General features: G+C 37.9%; 1 protein-coding gene across 1 annotated transcript in view; it reads left to right on the top strand.

Annotated features, from left to right (window-relative positions):
• Window positions 1-23271, top strand: part of KCNH8 (potassium voltage-gated channel subfamily H member 8) — a 388604-nt gene that overhangs the window by 223989 nt on the left and 141344 nt on the right. The window contains exon 6 of the mRNA XM_020987205.2: window positions 19972-20129. Coding sequence (XP_020842864.1) covers window positions 19972-20129 — 158 coding nt within the window. The remainder of the gene's footprint in view (window positions 1-19971; window positions 20130-23271) is intronic.

The raw sequence follows: 23271 nt of genomic DNA, 5'->3' as shown, positions 1-23271 counted from the left end.
ATCTATAAACAAATGTAAATACATATATATATGTATAAAATATGTCTATCTATACATATAATTTGAAGGAATATCAGTACAAAGCACAATATGCGAGCATAATTCTAAGTTATTTTCATAAACTATTGACTGAAAAATTGGAAGTGAATAAAAGCAAGGACACTCAATCTATGACCATATCTTGTAGAAGTTTATTTGCTGTTAAAAATCAACATGACAGGAAAGCCAAAAGAGTCCAGAAACCTCCTCAGCCAGCCACTTAATTCCTTGGCAGGCCAAGATCTGTGGATGCCAAGGGCAACATTAATTTAAAGTATGAACATGTTTGTAAAACGTCACAGGCAGGGGATATAGAAACATAATGAGTAATACCATCTCACTAAAGAGCAAGGAACAATGGAGGAGAAAACAAGCCAACAGTAAAATTGACATGAGAGTCAGCTAAGCCAATTCCTCCTGAAAAAATTCATAATTGACACTGATAGGAATAGATGTGAAATGGAATAAATCTACTCCCTAATCATTAGCAATTTTTTATCCTTCCCGAAGGTGATAGAGTCACCCATTTGGACTCTCAACCTTTCACTAACCTGTGCCCTTATATTAAGAAGTAGAGATGACATTCAGTAAAAGGAAGTCATATAATTAGGAGGGCAGAAGAAATACAGGGGGGAAAAGAAACCTGTACCAAAGGTGACGCCATTTAAAAAGCAGTCAACGATCAATTTTTAAGGTATCTCAAGGAGAGAAAGATTCATTTTGCAAATGATTCTATGTAGGCATCATATATGACAGTTAAGAGACAGGGAAACTACATGACCAAAGGACATGTATTATGGGGCAAAAAATGTAGGAATAATTTGTGACCCAGTATGGCTATCGAAGGGTTCTACATGAGGCAGGTAAGTGGTGCAGCGGATAGATCACCAGCCCTGGAGTCAGGAGGACCTGAGTTCAAACCAGCCTCAGACACTTGGAAGCTGTGTGATCCTGGGCAAGTCATTTAACCCTTATTGCCTCTTAAAAAATAAAAGGTGACACGTGCTTTCAGCACTTCTAGATCTTCTAGATCACTAATGTTGTCTGGACTGATCCCTAACTATTGTGGTATCTTCTTTTGGTGTTGATTCTGGAGTGTCCAGTGATCTCTTAGTGATTTTCAGTGATTTATGCATGTATAGTGATGGCTGGATGTCAATGTTCAGCTAGTCTCCAGTGGTTTTATGGTACCTTCTTGGCATAATAGCATCTTCAAGCTGCTAGTATTTTCTGAGCTTCATCTCTTCAAGTACACTCGCTAGTCAATTCAGCTCCAGTCAGCTGTGGTAGAGTGACTATAAAATCTCCCCCAGACATGAGCAGGTTGAAAGATTTTAGACATATCCAACTAACAAGCAATTTCTCCCCAAACAATGATTAATTCTTTTTTTTTTTTAATCCCTATGCCCAGGGTAAATATTACATTCCACTGTCCCAGACAATCCTCAAGCTCAGTGCCAGAAATTCCCAAAATCTTTTCTGGATTAGCAAGGAAATTAATCCAAGCCAAAAGCAAAATAAAGCTAAACAGGAAGTCAATGTTCTTCACCTATCTAATCTCCATTCCTGCCTTCTTCGTATGTGTCACTGAACACCAAAAAAACAATGCTTTGGTGCTGTATGGTAGCCATTGAAAAACCTCTACCAAATCTTTATACAAGATCCAGTTGCACATCTATTATTTGATTCCAATGACCATTTGACTCAATCAGACAAAACACAGGCTTAAAGATGTTCCTCCAACCAAGCATGTTAACCTTCCACAAAATTCTTTTCTTCATGGACCAAAGAGATAACTAAGTTCAACAACCCTCTGATTTGTCATATCAAAAGAGGAATAAAACAGAGAGATGTATATTTGCCAAGGATGTTCATCCTGATTATGGAGAATGTTAAGCACAAAGTATACATGGAAAAGGGATTCCCAATAGTTATTGAATTGTTCTTCCATGCTTATACAAGCTAATAGTGTCAAAGTGTAATGGAAACTCTATGTAAGGATTGCTGCAATCTGCATTGACTTAGAAAACCACATTAACATCATCTATGTCCCGCTGTATTTTTATTTGTTTTGTTAAAAAGTTTCCAATGTAATTTTAATCTGGTTCAGGCAACCCCTCCCCCAAGATGCATGTGTGACACCTCTGCTGTAGGTAGTTGAAATTATGGTCATTTCAATGAGCCCCAGAACACTACAGGCTTGTACAAATTATATCCATGACAACATAAGAATTCAGCCAAGTAATCCACACTGGGAAAATCAGAGTGCTATTAACTAGTTCAAATTTCTCCCTGACATCAAAGACTTTCTTTCTTTTTTCTTAACAATTATATTCTTCCAGGGATATTATACTCCCATGCATCAAGGAATGCCATCATTTCTGATAAATCCAAAAGGCCAAAGGGAACAATGGGAAGATGCTTGATAACAGTACCTGAGTTATAACACGTTGCCAACAATGATGTTTTGCATGAGAAGCTACTTAAAATACATTATCCACAACATGTATAACAATAACAGAACTTGGACTGAAGTTGGAGCAAGAGCCAATTGAAGGTCTGAGAATTGCACTGTTCACTACAAGGTATTAAAAGCCATAAAGAAAGGCTTCCAGTGCATTGGAGAGGGATTTTATGAAATGATATGGGAAAAATTTGCATTGAATAGAGTGATTGGGTTGTGATCTATACATCTGAGGAGAGTACATACATAGAACTTGGATCAGTCAGAAATATAAAAACATAACATGAAATAATAATAATACATAGAACTTGGGTCAGTCAGAAATATAAAAACATAACATGAAATACTTAATAATAATAATAATAGCTGGCATGTATGTAGCACTTTTAAGATTTGCAAACCTCTTTATAAATATTACCTATTTTACCCTGACAACCATAGGAGGTAGGTGGTACTATTCTCTTCATTTTACAGATGAGGAAATTGAGGCTTAGAGTAGTTAAATGACTAGTCTTGGATTGCACAGCTAGTAAGGATCTGAGACTGCATTTGAATTCAGGTTTTGTTGACTCAAGGTCCAGTTCTTTATCTTCTGCGCCCTCTATTTGTCTCTAAAGAGATACATTTTTAAAAAAATAAAAAAACAGAACCATTTTAAATAGATGAGAAATTATTTTTAAAATAGTTGTAAATAATTATCTTTTTTATTTATTTTGTAATGTAACTTGGCATTTATCTCTAACACCTACATGCCCATGGTGAACTTTTCTTTTAGGACAAATCCTTGCAATTGCAAGGTGTTTTCCTTCTACGCTAATGTGTCCCTAATCTCTAAGCACCAAGTCTCACCTGAGTAATCAATACTTAGTTCAGTTAAAGGAAGTAGAACATAGTAATTAATCTTTTTTAATGAACAGTACACAACAGAAAATTATAGATAAAATGTCCTTAATGATTTCTCTATTGATTAAACCTTTTTCCAGTTAATGACTAGAAATATTATCAACCTAACCATGTTAAACTTTTCTCCTAATTAATGTTTTAAGAGATTAATTAATATATCACTTGACTTATAATCAAGGCTTTTATCTACCTTACTGCTTAAGGTTATGTTATTTTATCATGTTGTTGCAACTTGAGGTGTTGTGATTGATCATTTAAAGTTTCAGGATCTTCCCATCAAAATTTTAATTTCACAGAAACATGTTATGTTATCTTCTAGTAGAAATACATGAATATGTCCTGACTTTTAGGCTAACATCCTATAGGAAGTCAAACATATTTCTTCTGCATATACAACAGGATGGGTACATGTATTTGCATTATATTATGTGGAAGTATTTTGAAATTGTAATTATATGCACTGAAATTAAAGGGATGCATGGGTTTGATGTCTGGCAAATACCTTGTCATGGGCAGTAAGTGTAAAATTACAACAAAAGCCCATTAGAGAGGGAGAGTGTGCTCTTTAATCCTACACTACATTCAGAGGTGATGGTGATTTGTGCAAATAGAGAGCTACAGAGCCCTGACTAGCTGTAACAGCTAATGGGGCGTTTGAATGGGGGGGCGGGGTGGAGGGGAAGGGCAGCAGAGAAGACAGTAGCTGCTGGAGGAAACCACCTGCCCCCAGTTTCAGGGAGTTAGGTCCTTGCTCCCCCAGGAATTGAGAAGAAACAGTGATAGCTGGAGAGAGAAGAGCTGCAGCATTGGCACCTTGGAATAGTGCCCAGGCAAGGTGCAAGGATGGTGGGCACTTGTATAGAAGCATATCCTACGTAAGGGAGAAAGCAGGGCTTACTCTGCCCTCTTACTCTGCCTCCTCTGGTAGGGGAACAGCTCTGTTCCCCTTGAGCTAGTTAAAGCTCTGCACAGATATGGCTGCAAAGAGAAAACATTGGATACTAGAAAACAAAAATGTGTATTCACATGAATAGAATGAATACATACTCCTATTCAGCAGTTTCCCACAAGGTCTTAGATGGAGAATCTTTTTTACTTTAGCTATCTAGAACAGTTAGAGTAATTCATCAACTATTAGGATATCCTCTATAAAGGAACTTCCCATAATATCATTAATGTTAGAGAAAATAATGATAGCTGGCATATAACACTTGCAAAATTTGCAAGGTATTTATATACATTATCCCAGCTGATCCTTGTCCCAGTATTGTTAACAAATTATATAGATATGGATAGATATAGATATATACATATACACACATGCATACATATGTATACATATGTATATATACCCATATATGTATATATATACATATGTATACATATGTATATATACCCATATATGTATATATATACATATGTATACATATGTATATATACCCATATATGTATATATAATTATTATTATTTTATTATCTCTGTTTACACATAAGGAAAATGAGACTGAAGAAGAGGTTATACAACATTTGCCTATGGAAATGTGGCTAACAGGTGGGAGAGATAGACAAATTACGTAGATAGAGAGACAGACAGATAGATGATAGATCACATATTAAGCACTGACTATATGCCACACACTTAGTAAAGTGCTAGGAATACAAATATAAACAAATAAGACAGTCTCTCCCCCAAAGGAGCTTACATTCTAATTGGGGGAGGGGTGACAACACATAATGCGGAGGTAGGAAAAAAGGGTGGGGCAAGACTGCTGATGAGAAGTCAAAGGAGTGAACTGAACTGGTGGTAAAAGGAGGATGGCTGGGGTCCCCAGTGAACTGCTAGTCTGGGCTAAGCACAAAACAATCAAAAAGACAGGTCCCAGGGGCAAGGCAAGGACAAGGTTCCTGGTAAGAAGGTAAAGAATTCTGAGAAGTGAGCTGAACATGGAGTGAATCTTTCCACTATAGCATATAGCTTTCATCACCTAGAAAACAATCATAAGGAAAATAAGGAAATAATTGAATGAATAAATGGATGGACAGAATAATTTAAAGCCTCATGAGACTCATATTGTTGCATCCTAGAGCTTGTCCCAAAGGGTATCTGTCTTAGTCTTTCAGCAGGACCATGTTGTTTCCCTACAAGCAGAGCAAAGAAAAGGTGTGGGTAAGGAAGGCAGCAAGCTGGGTACTCTCCTGAAGGTCAGCACCTGCAGGTGTTTTTTGTCTTGGGCTATGATTATTCCTTGTCCTTGAATGACTTTTATTCTGCAGCTGTTGCATTATGACCAATTTTTAAATCTCTTAGAAATCAGAAATCATCCTAATGCCTCCCTTATACTTTCCCAGACTCTTCATTTCTAAAAGTGCAGGATTTGGCAATCACTAATTGAGCCAAATAGAGCTTGGTAGATAGACTTAATTTTTACCACTTGTCCCCTACTATCATTGCCACACATACACATACACATACACACACACAGACATACATGTACATACAATACCCAGCCCTTGGGGTTGTAAAAGACTCATAAATTTAGACCTAGAAGGGCCCTCAGAAGCCATTTACAGATGCGTTTTGTGGATGAGGAAACTGAGCCTCCGAGGGGCTATGTGACTTACACGAGGTCATACATGTCACAAGTTATAAAGGGGGAATTAGATTCAAGGTTGTTCGGCTCCAGAGCTAGTGCTGTTTTCACCATAGCATTAGATTATAAGCTCTTGAGGGCAGGAGCTATTTTTATCTTTCATTGTATCCCTAGCACTTAGCATAGTGCCTGACATGCAGCTGGTGCAGCAGACTCATTGCTTGTTGATTTGATGGTACCAATTTAAATCTTCTCATAGTGATAGTATTATAATTTGAGGAAGGCCCAAAGTGTTGTGGCTGAGGGCTTGAGGGAAGAGTTGAGTATGAAGAAGTAAAGAAAGTATATAAGAGTTGAGGGGATGGTTAGTCATGTTTCTCTTTGTAGTTCTGCATGTCAGTGTATTGTTATACCCATGGGAGTGTTGGCTTAGGTGTGAACCCTCTGCAAAGGAGTGGCAAATGGCCTTCAGATGTAAATGATTTGGGGGAAAAGTGGCCAGTTAGGATTCTGCTGGAATTAGAGCAGGAATATGGCTTGAGTGGGAACCATGGCAGATGGTCCTTGATACTTAACTATAGGAAGTGATTGGGAGCCTTAGTGTCTTATCAGAATTTGATTATTGTGGTGATCAATCTAGGCAGCTCTAACTATTGTTCTCATGTTGGAGTACCCCAAAATCAAAGAGTTCAGAATATACTTGCGAGTGGATTTGATAGGCTAATGGCAAGCTCAAGGTGCCATTTATTAAGGAATTCTCCAGATTAACAACTCCCAGGAAAAGCTGAATCGAGGCTTTTGCGACCCCTCATTAAAGTCTGAAAATTCTTTCATCTGTGTTACTGCTTTCTAATTACTTTGTCAATGAGAGGAGATAATATCTATAAAGTACTTTGTAAACCTCAAAATGCTATATAAAAGTGAGAAATGTTATTATCATTGTTGTTTTCAAGGACTTTGAGTCTCATCTCTAATGAATGCAACAGAACTGAGCGATAGGTCCTGGACCATTGAATTCTTTCATATAGGGGTCTCCTGGCTTAGGAAAATGAAGGCTGTTCAATGAAGGGACCTTGAAAGTCCCTGCCAGTTCTACATGTATGTATGTATGTTTAAAAATGGGCATAGGAACAGAGTCTGAGCCTATGAATCCATTAGTATAGAGAACTCCTGGGTAAAGGAATTCCCCCAAGTCAGGCCTAACCCTAATCCTAATCTTAAATGCCTCCAACTCCAACTCTAACCCTCCAACTTCTGGTTTTAATAAGCTGCTGAGAGCAGAGTTATCAATCACAAGTCTAACACTCCAGAGTCTTGCCAGAACCAAATTAAAATATAATTGGGAAATATTTAACAAAAATAAATAAAAATACAATAAATTATAAATAATGTTAATATGTGGTTATATGCTGCCCAAAAGGATCCTTATGTATAGTTCAATGGTTTCTGTTTCAGTTTGATGCCACTGCCTTAGACCACTTGAGATGTTAAATGACTTGTTCAAAGTCATACAACAAATGTCAAATACTGGCTTTCAACCCAGGACTTCCTGACTATGAGGCTAGCTCTCCATAGACTACATCAAAGCTGCCAGGGCAACTGGACTTATTACATAGCAAATTTTTATGTTGCAACTGAAAGAAATTGTTACCAAAAACCAATAATTTGGGGAGATCCAGAGTTCTCCCCCTCATCTAAAGTCCTGATTTTAAAAAGTAAAAAGTTCAGCCTCTTGAAGGCTGATAATGGGATTGAATTTACTCTCCAAGGCATACCCCACCCAACCCTGCAAGGAATTTAATCTAAGGTGGAGAAACCCATTGTGTTCTACTCACATTTGGGTGGGGATGAATTCTTTGATTAGATTGCCCAAAACTGGGGGTGGTCTGGATATAGAGATAAGACTCTCTCCAAGGGGTGACATGATTACTCTCAGCCCCTCATTTTAATATAGCCTACTTCCCATTGTGTTAATCAATGAGAATGGATTTCTAGGCCTCTTCCAAAAGAACACATAAGCTCTGAGCCAAGGCTGCCATGATCGTTTTTGGTCAAAGAGAGATGACCATCCTTTTATTAATAATGTGCTGGCCTTATTAATAAAATTATTGAATTACCCAGAAACTATGTCTCTCAAATCTTTTTAACTGCCACACATAGAAGTCAGGAATTTCTACCGTTTTTTAAAATGTGAATTTATAATAAGCAATCTCAACGAGTGATCCTCAATGTGCCTTCTGTATTTTGTACTATAGAGTGATGACCCACAAGGTATTAAAAATAAACCCCAATAGCATATGATTGCCAGTGACTTCAAAGTTAGTTGACTGCCATTTTGTTTAAGATCAGAATGGAGCAGAGCACTTACCAAGCAAAAGACCCTAGGCAGAGGTCTTGGATTTAGACAACAGAAACAGCTAAGGAGACTGTCTGTCACTCTCTGGGGACAGGATCAGTTCAGTCATATCACTAGGATTCTATACGTTTCATCTGTGTTCCTTGGGGACAGCCAGCTCAAGAAATATCATGTGCATTCAAGGCTCTGAGAACTGTCAAATGTGAAAGCAGAGTCAGTAACATGAGGACCCTGTGGTGGACATCATGCCCCTGCGGCAACTTGTCTAGGCTGTCCCTTTCCTGATGGACGTACTGACTTAGGCCTCTGCCAGTAAATAAATAAATATGTGTAACCATGCTGGGCATTTTCGCTCCCTTTTATTCAAAAGGTTAAACAAAATTTCATTAAAAATCTGGGAAACCTACTGAAAAGATTATATCTGCCTTCAAAGAGTACTTTAAGTATGAGATAAGTTCCTTGAAGGCAGTATTTTTATTTTGTGTGTATTTTTGTCTTTTCCTAGCACAGTGCCTGGAACATAGTAGGAGGTTAAGAGAGCTATGGCCCAATTAGAAGACACAATGAATCTCCTTTAAGTGGTGGTATTATTTGAATTAATATTATGTATTTCCATTAGGCTGCAAATGATTACCATACTTTGCATAATTATAATTTCAAATGGTGAAAATTTGAATATATACAAACACCTCAGGGCATATCATTATTCACAGGCTTTAGAACCTAGCTGTAAATACCTGTTGAATGAACTGTTTCAGGTTCTTTGAATGGGATAGATAGGTTTTTATTGAATCACAGAATCTGAGAGCTGAAAGGGTCCCTCGAGCCACCAACTTTCTGGCCCTAACCATACATAAAAAAACCCCACTAAGACAATATCTGACAAGTGACTGTACACCGTAGTTGAAAACCTCCAAGGAAGCAGGAGCCTGTTCCCTCTCCAGCCTGCCCTGCTTGTCTGGCCAGATCACATGTTAGGCACTTTGTCCTGGCATTGAGCTTCTTTGGTCTCTTTGTAACTTCGACCCATTGTTCCAAATTCTGCTCTCTGAGGCCAAAAAGAACAAGCCTAAATCTTTCCACCATGTGATAGCCTTTCAAATATTTCAAGACAGCTTTTATCATAGCCTGACTCTTTTCTCCTTCAGGCCAAGCATCTCCAGATCCTCAAATTGACTTCATATAATATGGATTCAAGGTCTTTCCCCATCTTGGTTACCCTTCCCTGAACACTCCACAATTTATAAATGTAATTCTGAAACCAAGGAGCTAAGAACTGAACACAGTGCTACAGATGAGGTGTGACAAGTACAGAGCACAGTGGGATCATTACTTCCCTTTTCCTGGAAACTGTGGTACTATTAATGCAGTCTATGGTCCCATTAGCTTTTTCAACTCTCATATCACCCTGCCAACTCATACTGAGGTTGCAGTCTCCAAATCTCCAAATCTCCAAATGTCTCTCTCTCTCTCTCTCTCTCTCTCTCTCTCTCTCTCTCTCTCTCTCTCTCTCTCTCTCTCTCTCTCTCTCTCTCTCTCTCTCTCTCTCTCTCTCTCCTCCTCCCTCTCCCTGTTTCTGTCCCTCTTCTTTCATTTCATTTTCTTTCCCACCTCTCTCCTTCTCTTTTCTCTCTCTCCCTCTCTCCTCTTATTCTCCCTCCCTCTCATTCTCTTTCTTCCTGTCTCTGTCTTTCTTCCCCTCTTGCTCTATCCTTTCTTCTCCCCACCCCTCTCATTCATTGATAAGAATGATTAGCAGCACATGGCCCAGCATAGATTCTTGGTAAGCTCCACTGCAAACCTGCCACAGTGAACCAATAACAACTTTTCTTTGAGTCCAACCAGCAATCTTGTATGAAAGACTTTATCAAAAGCCTTGCTAAAGTGCATGTAAACTCGTCCCACAGCATTCCCCTTATATACTAGGTTAGTAAACCTGACGAAATAAGAAATGAGATTAGTCTGCCATGACCTATATTTGATGAATCCATGCTCTTACGATTGCTGTTTCTTTGTCTAAATGTTTTCCAATCATCTCTTTAATGATTCATTCTAGAATTTTCCTAGCAATAGAAGTCAAGCTCACTGGTCTATATTTTGCAGACTCTGTTCCCTTCCTTTTTTTGAAAATCAGAGCATTTGCTCTTCTCCAATCCCATGTTTTTGTTGTTGTTCAGTTAGGTCCAACTCTCTGTGATCCCATTTGGGGTTGTCTTGGCAAAGATGCTGGAATGGTTTGCCATTTCCTTCTCTAGCTCATTTTACAGATGAGGAAACTGAGGCAAATAGAGTTAAGTGACTTGCTCAGGATCACACAGCTAGTAAGTGTCTGAGGCCAGATTTGAATTCAGAAAGATAAGTCTTCCTGACTCCAGGACCAGTATTCTACCCCCCCACAGCACCTAGCTGCCCCAATCTTATATCTCTCCCATTTTTCATGATATTTTCAATATCACTGACAATGGATCAATAATTGCATCTACCAGTCCTTTGTTGACCCAAGGCTATAATTCATCTGAACCAAGTGACATGAATTTATCAAGAGCAGCGAGGTACCCTCTTAATGTGTCAAATCTAAATTAGGGATTTTTGTCCTATAATTTTCAATACAAAGGTCCTCCCTTTTGCAAAGAAAACAGAAACAAAATGAGAATCTCACATCAAGGTTGGAACCCTTTTAGTGCAAGGATAATAGGAACAATTAATTTTGAACTAGTGTTTGATAGATGCAGGGATGGAACTACTTACTTTTTTCACTATCCAGGAAAGAACAGCAGTGACTTAGTCCTTGACCTATTTTAAATGGGAGGGAGGAAAGGAAAAAGTGAAAGAGATATTCATGATATATTAAAATAATCTCTGGTTCTAGAGTCAAAAGAATTTAATGAATCTCTAGGAGATGTAACACACTGTCATGATATTTGGTTTTCCATACTTAAAATAATGAAATAATTATTCCAAGTAGCATGTTTTGATCCAAATATTTTTTAAAACATTTCTATGACAAAGAAAGCCCAGCACATAAGAAATGAGAAGTGCTTTCAAGGACAAACCAAAATAATGAGGAGGAATGAAACCTTAAAGTCAGCAAACTCGATTGTCCATCTGCCGTCAAATGTGCCTCCAGAGTGGTCTATGTCATGGCTGGATATTGCAAAGGCAAGGTATAAGTGATGGACGGCTCTGTGTTCCACCGGTATTCTCACTACGCCAAGAAAAGGAAGGAAGATCTCCAAAACATCACAGGGATGCCTTGTGGAGAATTTTTCAGGAGGCTAGGACAAAAGTTCCAGGATAGACAGACTCAGGCTGCAATTCCATCATTTGAGGCAATTAAAAGAATAAATAAACAAACAAACAAACAAACAAATAAATAAATAGGTTGCTCTGAACCTTTAGAGGTTATCCTAAATTACATAAGAGGGTTCCACTATGAACTCCTTAAAGTGATTCTAAACCAGTGACCTATCATATCTATATTCTCAGGAGTTGACTTGGTGAGTTAATAACAAATAAAGCAGTCCCCCAACGTTCAGTGGAAGAGATGTCAAATGAGTCACTGGGATACTGGTGTTGAGGTCAAAATGATATAAAATCCAAGGTAATAACTTTGGAGCCCATGGGAAAGCATAGAGGTAGCCATTATGTAGTGGGAAAAAGCATGGGTTCTAATGAGAAGACAGCGGAAGCAATCTGAGATTTATACCTTAACTTGATCATAGCCAAACTTAAACCTGCTTATCTTGGGTTACAAATCCCCATTAATCCCTATCATACTGTAATTTTCAGCTCAATGTCATTCCCTTTGACAAAGAAAGCAGAAGCAAAATGAAAATATCATTGTCTTAGCTAAAAGTCCCAGAAGTGATGAATTTGGACAGACTATCTAACATATCTAGACTACTCAGCTTCCTTATTTGTTAGAGAAAGTTTTAGACTGGATAGACTCTAAGTTTTCTCTCAGCTCCTGAGATCTGTATAGTTGTCATTTTTGTCCCCAACTCCCAAATAGCATTATATATAAGAAAAGAATCTCATTTGGTCTGACCCGATTGTTTACAGATGAAGAAACTGAGGCCTAAGGATGTTAAATGACTTGTCTAAGGTCACTTAGGCCTAATGTAAACTCCTTGAGGTCAGGAATTGTATATTTTTTAAAAATCTATATCCCCAATGCTTGAAGTCATACTTTATACATAGTTCCATAATAAATATTTGTTGACTATCAAGCTACCTTATGTGAGACTGTTCCTTTCATAGCCCCCTTATCTTCAATCAAATCACTTGATTTGCAAATGTCCTTAATATTTCTCCCCTTTGGTGTCATCAGAAACTCCATCTGCTAGAGAGGTGAGTAGGTGGGTGGAATGCAATGAAAATATCATTCCATTCATATTTATGATCAATACCTATAATCACTGACTTTGCCACTTTTCTCAATTACTTTAACAATTCACTAAGACTCTAGGTCAGAGAGCCAGTGCCGGTCTGCATTAGTAGTGGGGAATTTCTCACTGGGATTTCTCTACACCAACTGAATCACAAGTCTAGTTCAACTTTCACCATTAAGGGTTATGGACTGCACAGCTCTTCTAGGCCTCTTGATTAACCAGTTTCTTTTTCTTCAACTGTCTAGCCTGAGGTAGTTTCATACTCAGTAAATTCTCATTCTAAATGATAACCAGTGTATGTGTGTACATATGCAGGATGCTAGTGTATGACTAGCATACTCTGGGACCTCTGCTTTAGTTTGGGTATCACCCTAGCACTTCCTATTATTTGTTTCATGTATTGCTAAGGAAATAGCAAAAACAGAATATTAATTATTGTTATCTAGTAAACATCTTGCTCTTTGCCTACCTCATTGCATTATAATATTTGATAGGATTTTAAAAATTATTCCCTATCTGTCATGAAAGCTAGCAAAAAAAAAAAGAAAAAGAAAACTTCTACAAATTCATGGGGTGTCAAATTTAATATTTCTTGACTTTCTAGTTATAGGGCTTTCAAGAATATCAAGGTGGAATAATTTATTTTACTTTCCTCCTTTTAATGCCATTTTAATAGCTATTTGGTACATTGGGAAAAATGAAGTTTACTATCACTTTCAGAGCTATTAATAATGTGGCTTTAAAGTACATATGTGATAAGCTTTCAATTATCTGGCATTCGAACAAGGAGCACTTACATATCTGTGGTACAATGAGGTCCTCCTGGGGCATAGCAAGATGTCTGAAGTGCCTTGAGAATCATCAAATAAAGACGAATTCGTATTCAATGTACTGTAGTTGTAGGATGGTAGACACCACTGTGGTCTAACTCTTTAAGAACCTCCATGGAGAATATATGGTAACCCTTTACTACAGAACACCTGATCCAAGAACTATGTGTCAGAAATTAAGGGAAGAGGTGAGAAAAGAGGAGGTAAGGGAAAGTCAGAAGGACAGAGGGAGCAGTGACAGTATTCAATTTCAGAGGATGTTATAGTTACCTTGCATTGGATTTGTAACTTGCCCAATCAGAAATTCTTAGAGTTGAAAGGAACCCCAAAGACATCTAGTTCAATGCATTTATGAGTAGGAAGCTTCTCTAGAAAAGATATCCAGTAGAGGGGCATCCATATTTTTTTCTTTCATACCACTAGTAAAATGGAACCCACTACATCCTGAGGCAGACCATTCTATTTTGGGATGGTTTTAGTTGTTAGAAAGGTCTTTTTTTCCCTTGTCTCAAGCCACTCCAATTTCCATTTATTTCTCCTCATTGTACCCTCTGGGGTCAAGCAGGAAGAGTCCAATCTTTCTTCCACATGACAACCTTTCAAGTATTTCCTGGAAGCATCATATCCCCTCTAAGTCTACTCTTCTCTAGGCAAAGCAGTGCGATAGGGTAAATAGCCAGCCATAGATTCAAAAAGACCCAGCTTCAAGTTTTGCTCTTGACACACTATGTCATCATAAGCAAGCACGTTAATACTTCAGTGCTCGCCAACAAGTTTGGAAGACTATAAGAGAGGGCAAGAGAAAGAAAATAATCCTTTATTAAATGCTTACTATGTGCCAGGCACTGTGCTGAGTAATTTATAGCTGTTTCATCTGATATTATGGTATATCAAATGAGATATCAGTTGTAAAGCCACTACTGACCTGATTTATAGTGATAGAGTGAATGCACTTACCTGGAGAGTCCCAAACCAAAAATATCCCAGATTCCATTAAAAAAAAAAGATGTTAAAGGAAGTGATTCCTTTCCTTTTGTTGATTGAAAGCAACTTTGCCTTCTCATCCAGGGTGATTCTTGTCTAGGTTTTCTCATAAATCTTCAATAAAGGATCAACCCAACATGTTGGAGGCTTTCTTTCTTATTCTGTGGTAAAAGAGATATTAATTTACCATGAAAACTATGCCGTTTTTTTTTTTATTTTTGCATAGTACCTACCTACCTAATTTACTATTTATACATATCATATATGTATATACATATATATATGTATATACATACATATATATCATACACATACTAATTTACTATTTATACATATCATAGTTGCTGTATTTTGGTCCTTTTTTTCATACAAGCTACATTTGGCCACAAGCGGCATCCTCATATTCACTGCAGATCCTTCTATCACTGTGAATTGTTTATTTTTTGAGTTCTTCCAACAGTGGGGCTTTCTTTGGTTTGTAACTGCTGGTCTTCACCAAGAAAACATGTGGTAAAGAAATGGCTCTTTTCAGAGGCAGGCGGTTTAGGATCACTGGCAGTGCTGGGCAAGTTCCCAAATGCAATACAGCCTATTTTTGTTCTTCTCTTTAATTCTGGGTCCAAATCATCATCCTTCCACAGCATTTGTCTAGAATATACATACTGATACATTATTTCTAAGGGTTGCCTGTCCAGATATGTGTTAGCACCTGCCTGATAGATATTTTTCATCCACTTGGCTTCTTGAGTGTGAATAGTTAAGCCAATCTCTTTTACATTGCTGTTGATTTCTCTGAGGAGGCTTTGCACTATGCTGGAACTCAATGCAAATTAGCAAGATATCATCTACAAAGTGGAACATCTGATAATCTCAGCATCAATAGGACATCCTGCTTTTATTTGGACCTTACACAGACCATCTTCCGTGGCACTGGACATGGATGAATACTCTCGGAAAACACATATTCTCCATATGGAACACCTTACTTGGTCGCCTTGCTCAGCAGACCATTTAACATAACAATCTTTAGTCATAACAGTTATGGAGTCTCCTGTGATTTTGAAAGTGTCTTTGTTGTTGTTGTTAGGTGGTTTTCAGTTGTGTCTGACTCTTTATGACCCCATTTGGGGTTTTCTTGGCAAAGATACTGGAGTAGTTTGCCTTTTTCTTCTCCAGCTCATTTTACAGATGAGGAAACTGAGGCAAACAGAATTAAGTGACTTGCCCAGATTCTCAGAGCTAGTAAGTATCTGAGGCCATATTTGAATTCAGAAAGATGAGTCTTCCTGACTCCTGGTCGAGCACTCCATCCACTGTGCCAGAGAATTCACAGTTGTGCTTTATTATACAGATTCCAAGATTCTAAAACTGAGGGGGAAATAAATATGTGGGTCTTTTTGTTTCAAAATGTAAGTTCTTTGAGGACAGGAAATTCTTTGCAATCGACTTTGTGTCCTCAGAACTTAGAACAATGCCTTGCACATAAACTCTCAGTAGATATTTGTTAGATGTTATGCACAACTCACTGCAATAGCACAAACATAATAGTTCTTGCCCTCAGAGAGCTTGCACTCTTGAACTTACATTCGCTGTTGCTGGTGGCTTCTTTTTCTGTCCTTTGTGACCTTTTCCACTCCTTTGGAATCTGTCGTACTTTGAACTATCTTGAGCATTAGCTCTAGAGAGCCTTCAGCAGTGAGTGGCCTCTGACAGAGATTGCTTCAGTCCCAGCTGTTCTTCCCTTCATTATCTTGAGCACAACTTCAACAACTCCACAAAGCCCAGTGGGTATGAAAAGGTTCATGTCCAAATGTATTCACTGCCATGATGTTTCTAATGAAATTAGGTCACTTAAAAAACAAAAGTTGGCTGATCCCCTCTCCATTTCACATCTGGCAAAAAGAAGGCCACAGAAAAATGTAAGTAAATAGCCTTTGAGGCTTCTTCCAATCCCCAAATTCTAATTCCCTCAAAACAGCACACTTTAATTATGAAATTGTGGACTCCCTCCACCCTGTTTTATGAAAAATTGTGTGATTTGAGGCGCATAGATTACTTATAATAGAGATTTTATCTCCCCAAAATCAAGATTTAGATGCCTGGATAAGGCTTTCGTTTCATATGACAATAAGTGAACCATTAAATTGAGTTTTTTTGCAATAGGAAATTATAGCATGTCTTGTCTTTCAGCTTTGTTGTTTAACTATTTTCAGTTGTGTCTAACCCTTTCTAACCACTTTGGGGGTTTTTCTTGGCAAAGATACTGGAGTGATTTGCCATTTCCTTTTCCAGCTCATTTCACTGATGAGAAAACTGAGGCAAATGGGGTTAAGTGACTTGACCAGAGTCACACAGCTAGTAAGTGTCTAAGGCCAGATTTGAACTCAGGTCTTCCTGACTCCAGGCCCGATTCTCTAATCTTGGCACCACCTAGCTGTTTTCAGCATAAAGCATTTTGATACAAGTCCTAAAAATGAAAGAAATTCAGGGTTCTATGTGACCCAAGAAGCTGGCTGATCTTTCCCCTTATTACCTACTCCTATTTGGTAGCTACTCTATGAAGAATATTCTATCCTTTGCCTTCTCCATGTCTCTACATAGTGGGGGGGGGGGGAAATCACCTTGAAATTGTTTTTCTTCAAGTTTTTGGTTTCTCAGTGTAGGATGCTAACAATGAAGGATTCAGGAATTTGGCTTCTTGGGAGAATGTGTTGCTAATTAAAACTTTCATTTTAATTAGAAAAAAAATATTACCAATAACTGATGGGCCAGAAGACTTTATCTTTACTTCTGGCATGGAGTTTTACTTAAAAGATCTGGACCTGTACTTGAGTCACAGAAAGTTGGCATGAATAATGGAACCAATGCAGGATGAGAAGACAGAAAACCTAGCTGTAGTCCTAGATGCCAAGAGATAAATAGCTATGTGATCTCAGACAAACTTCCTGATTTGCAAGGGATAGAGCATTGGTCTCAAAGCCAGGAAGACATGAGTTCAAGTCTTGCCCATACTGACTAGGAGGCCTTGGGCAAGTTATTTAACCTCTCAGTGTTCTTAGAATCTCTAAGAGCTTATGTTCTATAAGAACAAAAGTTGAAGAGAGGGTACCAACCTGTGATACCAAAGTGCATTCCTTCACCCAAGAGTTCCCTATACCAATGAAATCACAGGCCCAGTCCTTATTCTCACAATTTCTTTACCCAACATAGTAAAAATGACTCATCTGGTATGGTGGTAATGATGCCTGCCCTATGGCTGTGGACAAAGTCTTGGATTAGGAGTTGGGAAAACTGGGTTTAGGAGCCCTAATTAGATTGTGATTTTAGGCAACTCCTTTCCCTAGCTGGGCCTCAGTTTCCTCATCAGTAAAACAGGAGTGCTAGAATAGTTGATTTCTAAGGTTACTTCCTTCTTTAAAATTTTGTTATTTGTAATTGACCTCAAAAAGTCACTGTGAGGATCAAAGAGGAAAGTAAATGTGCTGATACCATACAAATAAAAAGATGTTACTTTTTTTGAATTTAATAATTTTTCTATTGATCTTATTATTCTGAGGCTGTAGTATATACAGTGTGTGTCTGAATGTTGACAAAAAATGACCATATCAGCAAATTCTTAACTTTTTGTCCTTTGAAGAGATCTATTTTTCTTCAGTAATTGTCAAAATTGTCTCTAATTGGGACCAAAAGTTGATAGAATTGGAGCTGGATTGTATATTAGAAATCATCCAAGCCAACGTCTTACAGAGAAGGAAGTTGAGGCCAAAAAGATCACATGACTTGCCCAAGGTCACAAGGATTATCAATGTCACAGCTATTGCTGGAACCCAGATCCTCTAACTTCCAATGCAGAATTCTATCCTCTACAAGTGATTTGTATAAGATTAGACCAATGTTCAGATCTTATTCTCCTCTTTGAATACTGTATATATATTTCCCATTATTTCAGGGATTATGTAAGGTGATAAGCAGTACTTCATTAGTTGCTCCTTTCCCCTATTCTTCAGTGTCTCTAATTTGGCCACATGCTTCCTAAAGGAAGCTCAAGTAAGAAATCTGTCATATGAAATTGACATCACATTCATGAGATTCCATTCCATTTGAGAAAGGACAAAATCAAATAGGACCCCAGGTGAGAAGTCAGTGGAATCATTCCAAGAATTCCCTGGTTCCTGATATTTCTCTAATTAGGAAGGATTATAAGATCATTAACTTAGAGCTGGAAGCTACTTCTGAGGCTATCTAGTCCAAACCTTTCATTTGACAAATGAGGAAATTGAAGCCCAGGGAGGAAAAAGAACTTCTTCATACATAGTCACACTAAGTCATAAACTATGCTCAACACAGTACCGAAGCAGGATCAAATATAAAATCCTCTAATTGGCTTTCCAAACTCTATAATCTGCCATCCTCCACCTTTTCAATCTTCTTGTACTTTTACATTCCCATGTATTCTGTGATCCAGTGGCAATAGATTCTTTACTGCTCCTTGAACAAGACATTCCATCCCCCAAAGCCAGGCATTTTCCATAGCTATATACCTCATGCTAGGAAAGTTCTTCCTCCTCCCCTCCTCCTCTTCTTGGTATTCCTGGCTTTCTTCAAGCCCCAATTAATATTCCACCTTTTATAGGAAGCCTTCCCCAATCCTCCTGTATTCTAGCACCTTCACTCCATTGGTTATTCCCTATAATTTATCCTTTATGTAGCTTCTTTATATCCATAGTTGCATGCATATTGTCTCTCCCATATGCTATTAGTTCCTTGAGGGCACAAGCTGTCTTTTCCTTTTCTTTGTATCTGCAGTGCTTAACACTGTACCTGCCACATAGTAGGCATTTAATATATGTTTATTGAATGTCAAAAGGGTAAGGAGAAAGTCGTGCTTTGTGTTTTGTTTCTAATCCCTTTAGAAACCAAAGTAACAAATTTTAGAAATGTCTGTTCCTATGCTGCCGAAAGTGTTCATTTGATCCAAGAAAAGCAGGTTCGAATTCACCTTGAAATTAGCATGAGAAGGATTTGGTAACCAAAGCTTTCCTTGCATAACATATTCCTATCAGTGAAGGAGACTCCAGGAGCATGGACAATGCGTTAGGTAGAACGGACACTTAATGTTTATTTGCTTCAATGGATGAGTATAATACATTAGAAAAAGGACATGCAAAGCAAAGTGATATAGCAGAATGAACACTGCTTAGGAGTTAAAAGATCTAAATTACTCTCCCTGCTTTGCCACTGATTTACTGTGTGGCTTTGGGCGAGTCATTTTATTTCTCTGGTCCTAAGTTTCCTCATCCATAAAACGAGATTTTACCAGATGATCTGTAAGGTCCCTCCTAGAGCTAAGAATGAGTTGTCCCATGTCTCTTCAGTTCTGTTCTGTGTTTTTCTTTCCTTTCTTCACACCCCAGATATTATTTTAAATTTCCGAACAACCTACGTCAGCAAATCTGGACAAGTGATATTTGAAGCAAGATCCATTTGCATCCACTATGTCACGACATGGTTCATCATTGACCTGATTGCTGCATTGCCCTTTGACCTCCTCTATGCTTTTAATGTCACTGTGGTAAGTGAACTGCACTCCTACCATGTGCTTGTCTGTGGCTTTTCATTTTCATGTTTCACATCCAAGACGCAATGGGTATGAAGAAACTTGTACCCTCTTGAATGTATCCAAATGTCAAATGCAAACAAAATAAATGCTGTATCCCCAGCCCTCCTGAAAGCTCCACTCCATCTCTGAGTGGGAGAGGGAAGGTGACATTTGTTATAGTAGAAACTGCTGAATTTGAAGTTAGTGGACTAGGTTCGAATCCCAGCTCTTCCTTTTACCCATGTGACCTCTAATAAGTCAAGTCATGTCACCTTATCTATTTCATCATCTTCATAATTATCCATGATGATCTTCAAGGCCCTTTCTAGCTCTAATTAATGATCTAAGGTACAAAATTTAATGTGTTGTATTAGTCATTGTTGTATGAATAACTATAAGTGGCTAACCTGCATCCTTGCAAGGGGTCCATGAATCTGTTCACACACCAAACATTCCCTTTTGATCAAGCGTTTACAAAACTTTTTTTTAATGTGTCAGGAATTTTCTAAGGGCTAGAGAGAAACAAATCCAAAAGATGAAATAATCCTCATGGAGAAATGTTAATTTGGTTTTAACAATATGTGCAGTGTGACAAGTGATTTTTCAAACAGATAACAGCAGGAATAAGAACAACTCACATTGATATAAAGTCTGATGGTTTGCAATGATCTCCCCTCACAGCAACCCTATGAGGTTAGCAAGTATACCCATTGTTAGTCTCATTTTACACACAAGAAAACTAGACTCTGAAAAGCAAAGTCCTCTGGGCACATGGTTAGTCAATGTCAGAGCTATTCTTTTGATCTCTGGCCATCTTAATTTCAATTCCAGAATCCTATCCATTATATAATGCTTTTGAATGCTTAATAAAATTAAGTGATTAATAAAATATATATGTATGTACATATATGTTAAAACATTACTAGAAACATAATCACTTCCTGTTCTTATGTATTTTCTCAATTGGCCAACACTGATTGTATAAGTATCTCACATGGGAAAACCTGAGATATTTTGATGTTGAAAGGGAGTCTTCCAATAGCAAAAAGTGGGGAATTCCCATTTGTATCATTGCAAATGATTAAGGTACTTTCTTATAAAAAATGGAAACCTTTGAAGAGGCAAAACTAAGTGACATTCAATCTACCAAGAAGGATTAAAACCTACTGTGTCCAAGACACCGTGCCAGGCTCTGAGAATACAAAGATAAACATGAAAGAGTCCATGCTCTCGAAAAGCTTACCTTCTACTGGGAAGAAGGCAGGAGGACACTATATTTTTTCCAAATATTTTTACCTAAATATGTCAAACTGGAATGAAAGTTTTAATATGGAATCAAGAATAAGGATTTTTTTTAAATTATAGATAGAAGATAAGCTCCTTGAACACAGAGGCTTTAATTTTTTTTTATCACCAGTGCCTAGTACAGTGCTTGACACATAGTAGTTACATAATAAATATGTATTTATTGATTGGTTGATGCACACAATGAAGAAAAGAGATAATTGGAGGGGCAAGAGAACACTAATGACTAGAAGCAATCAAAAAGGCTTCTCAGTGCAATGGTACCTCAGGCAAACCTTGAAGAAAGCTAAGGATTCTAAATGGCTTCTAAGGTTAAGGGTGTGAAGGTAAATTTCAAGCATACAGAACAGCCTATACAAAGGCTCAGAGGTGGGAGAGGGAATGGCAACTTTGGGGAATAAACTGATGCCATTTTGGTTGGAACACTGGTCATGTAAAAGGCATGATGCACAGCAAGTCTGGAAAAGGGAGCTAGAAGCAGCCCATGAAAAGCTCTAGATGCCAAGTCAAATGCTGTCAGGAGAACTTTTTAAGGCCATTGGAGCACTTTACCTCCACAGTGCTCACTCTGCCAGAAGCCTAAAGGAATGGATATCATGCTTCCCAAAACACTGAACCTCTTCTCAGGGAGCAAATTACACACTGAGAAAATCAGACTCCATCAAAGCTCCTTGTTGGTAGAAGTGCATCTCTTCCCTTTCTTGTGCTGTGACTGACTATCAACTCAACCTGCTTCAGTGACTTTTCATCTTATCTCTGCCATCTTGTATTCATTCAATGTCTGTTTGGCCCTTCCAGCTGATGGCAAATAGAGGGGGGAAAAGAAAGGAGATCAATTCGAGCTAGTCAACTGACCACTTCGGAGGAATTTTTGTGGAAAGGGCGAGAGGGGAGAAAGCTGAAGCTGTGTGATGAGGATATAAGACTTGAGAATGTCCTGGCAATTGCATATTTCTTCTTCATCCTTTTCCCAGCATCTCTCCCCTCTCTGAATTTCATTCTTATCCCCTTCCCAGAAAGAAATGAAATACATTATCCATCAAAGTTGTGTTAATAGTTTAAAGGGAGTCGTTTTTATTTATCTTTTCAAATTTTAATGTGTTCCCTTTTTTCTTTTAAAGTTATTGATACATTTTGTTATTTAATCACTATCATTGCCAAGTATATCCCTTGTCTACCATTCTCATAACAAAAAGAAAAACAATGAGGAAGGAGAGGATAGGGAAAAAATCAATAATACTAACCAACATCATCAGAGTCTGACAACATTTACAGTTTTCAACATCAATAGCCCTCCACCTTCACAAGGAAAAGGCACTTTCTCATGTCCCTAAGGTCAACCCTAATCATTATAATTACACAGCACAAAATAAATTTTATTGATGCCTTTTGTTTTAACATGATAATCATTTCCAAATATCTCATCTTGTATACTTCAGAATGGAACCCCCCCCCCAAACAAAGTAAAACATTAAGCAATTAAGGAGAAACAATGGAGAAAGTGACTTCTTCTGTCCCCATACATCCTCACCTCTTTACTAAGCAGAGGAAGATATGTTTCATTATTTTTTCTCCAGGACCCACATTAGTCACTGCAATTACTTAGCATCCATGCAATGGATGGAGCCCCAGGGCTGAAGTCAGGGAGGTCTGAGTTCAAATTTTGCCTCAGGCACTTACTAGCTACATGATCCTGGACAATTCAATTAACCTCTGTTTGCCTCAGTTTCCACAATGATAAAATGTGGATAATAATAGTACCTAATTCCCAAAGTTTTTATGTGGATCAAATGAGACAATATTTGTAAAG

This window comes from Phascolarctos cinereus, unplaced genomic scaffold, assembly GCF_003287225.1.
Source record: "Phascolarctos cinereus isolate Bilbo 61053 unplaced genomic scaffold, phaCin_HiC Scaffold_1;HRSCAF=81, whole genome shotgun sequence".
Classification (NCBI taxonomy): domain Eukaryota; kingdom Metazoa; phylum Chordata; class Mammalia; order Diprotodontia; family Phascolarctidae; genus Phascolarctos; species Phascolarctos cinereus.
This window is presented reverse-complemented; position numbering and strand designations above follow the sequence as displayed.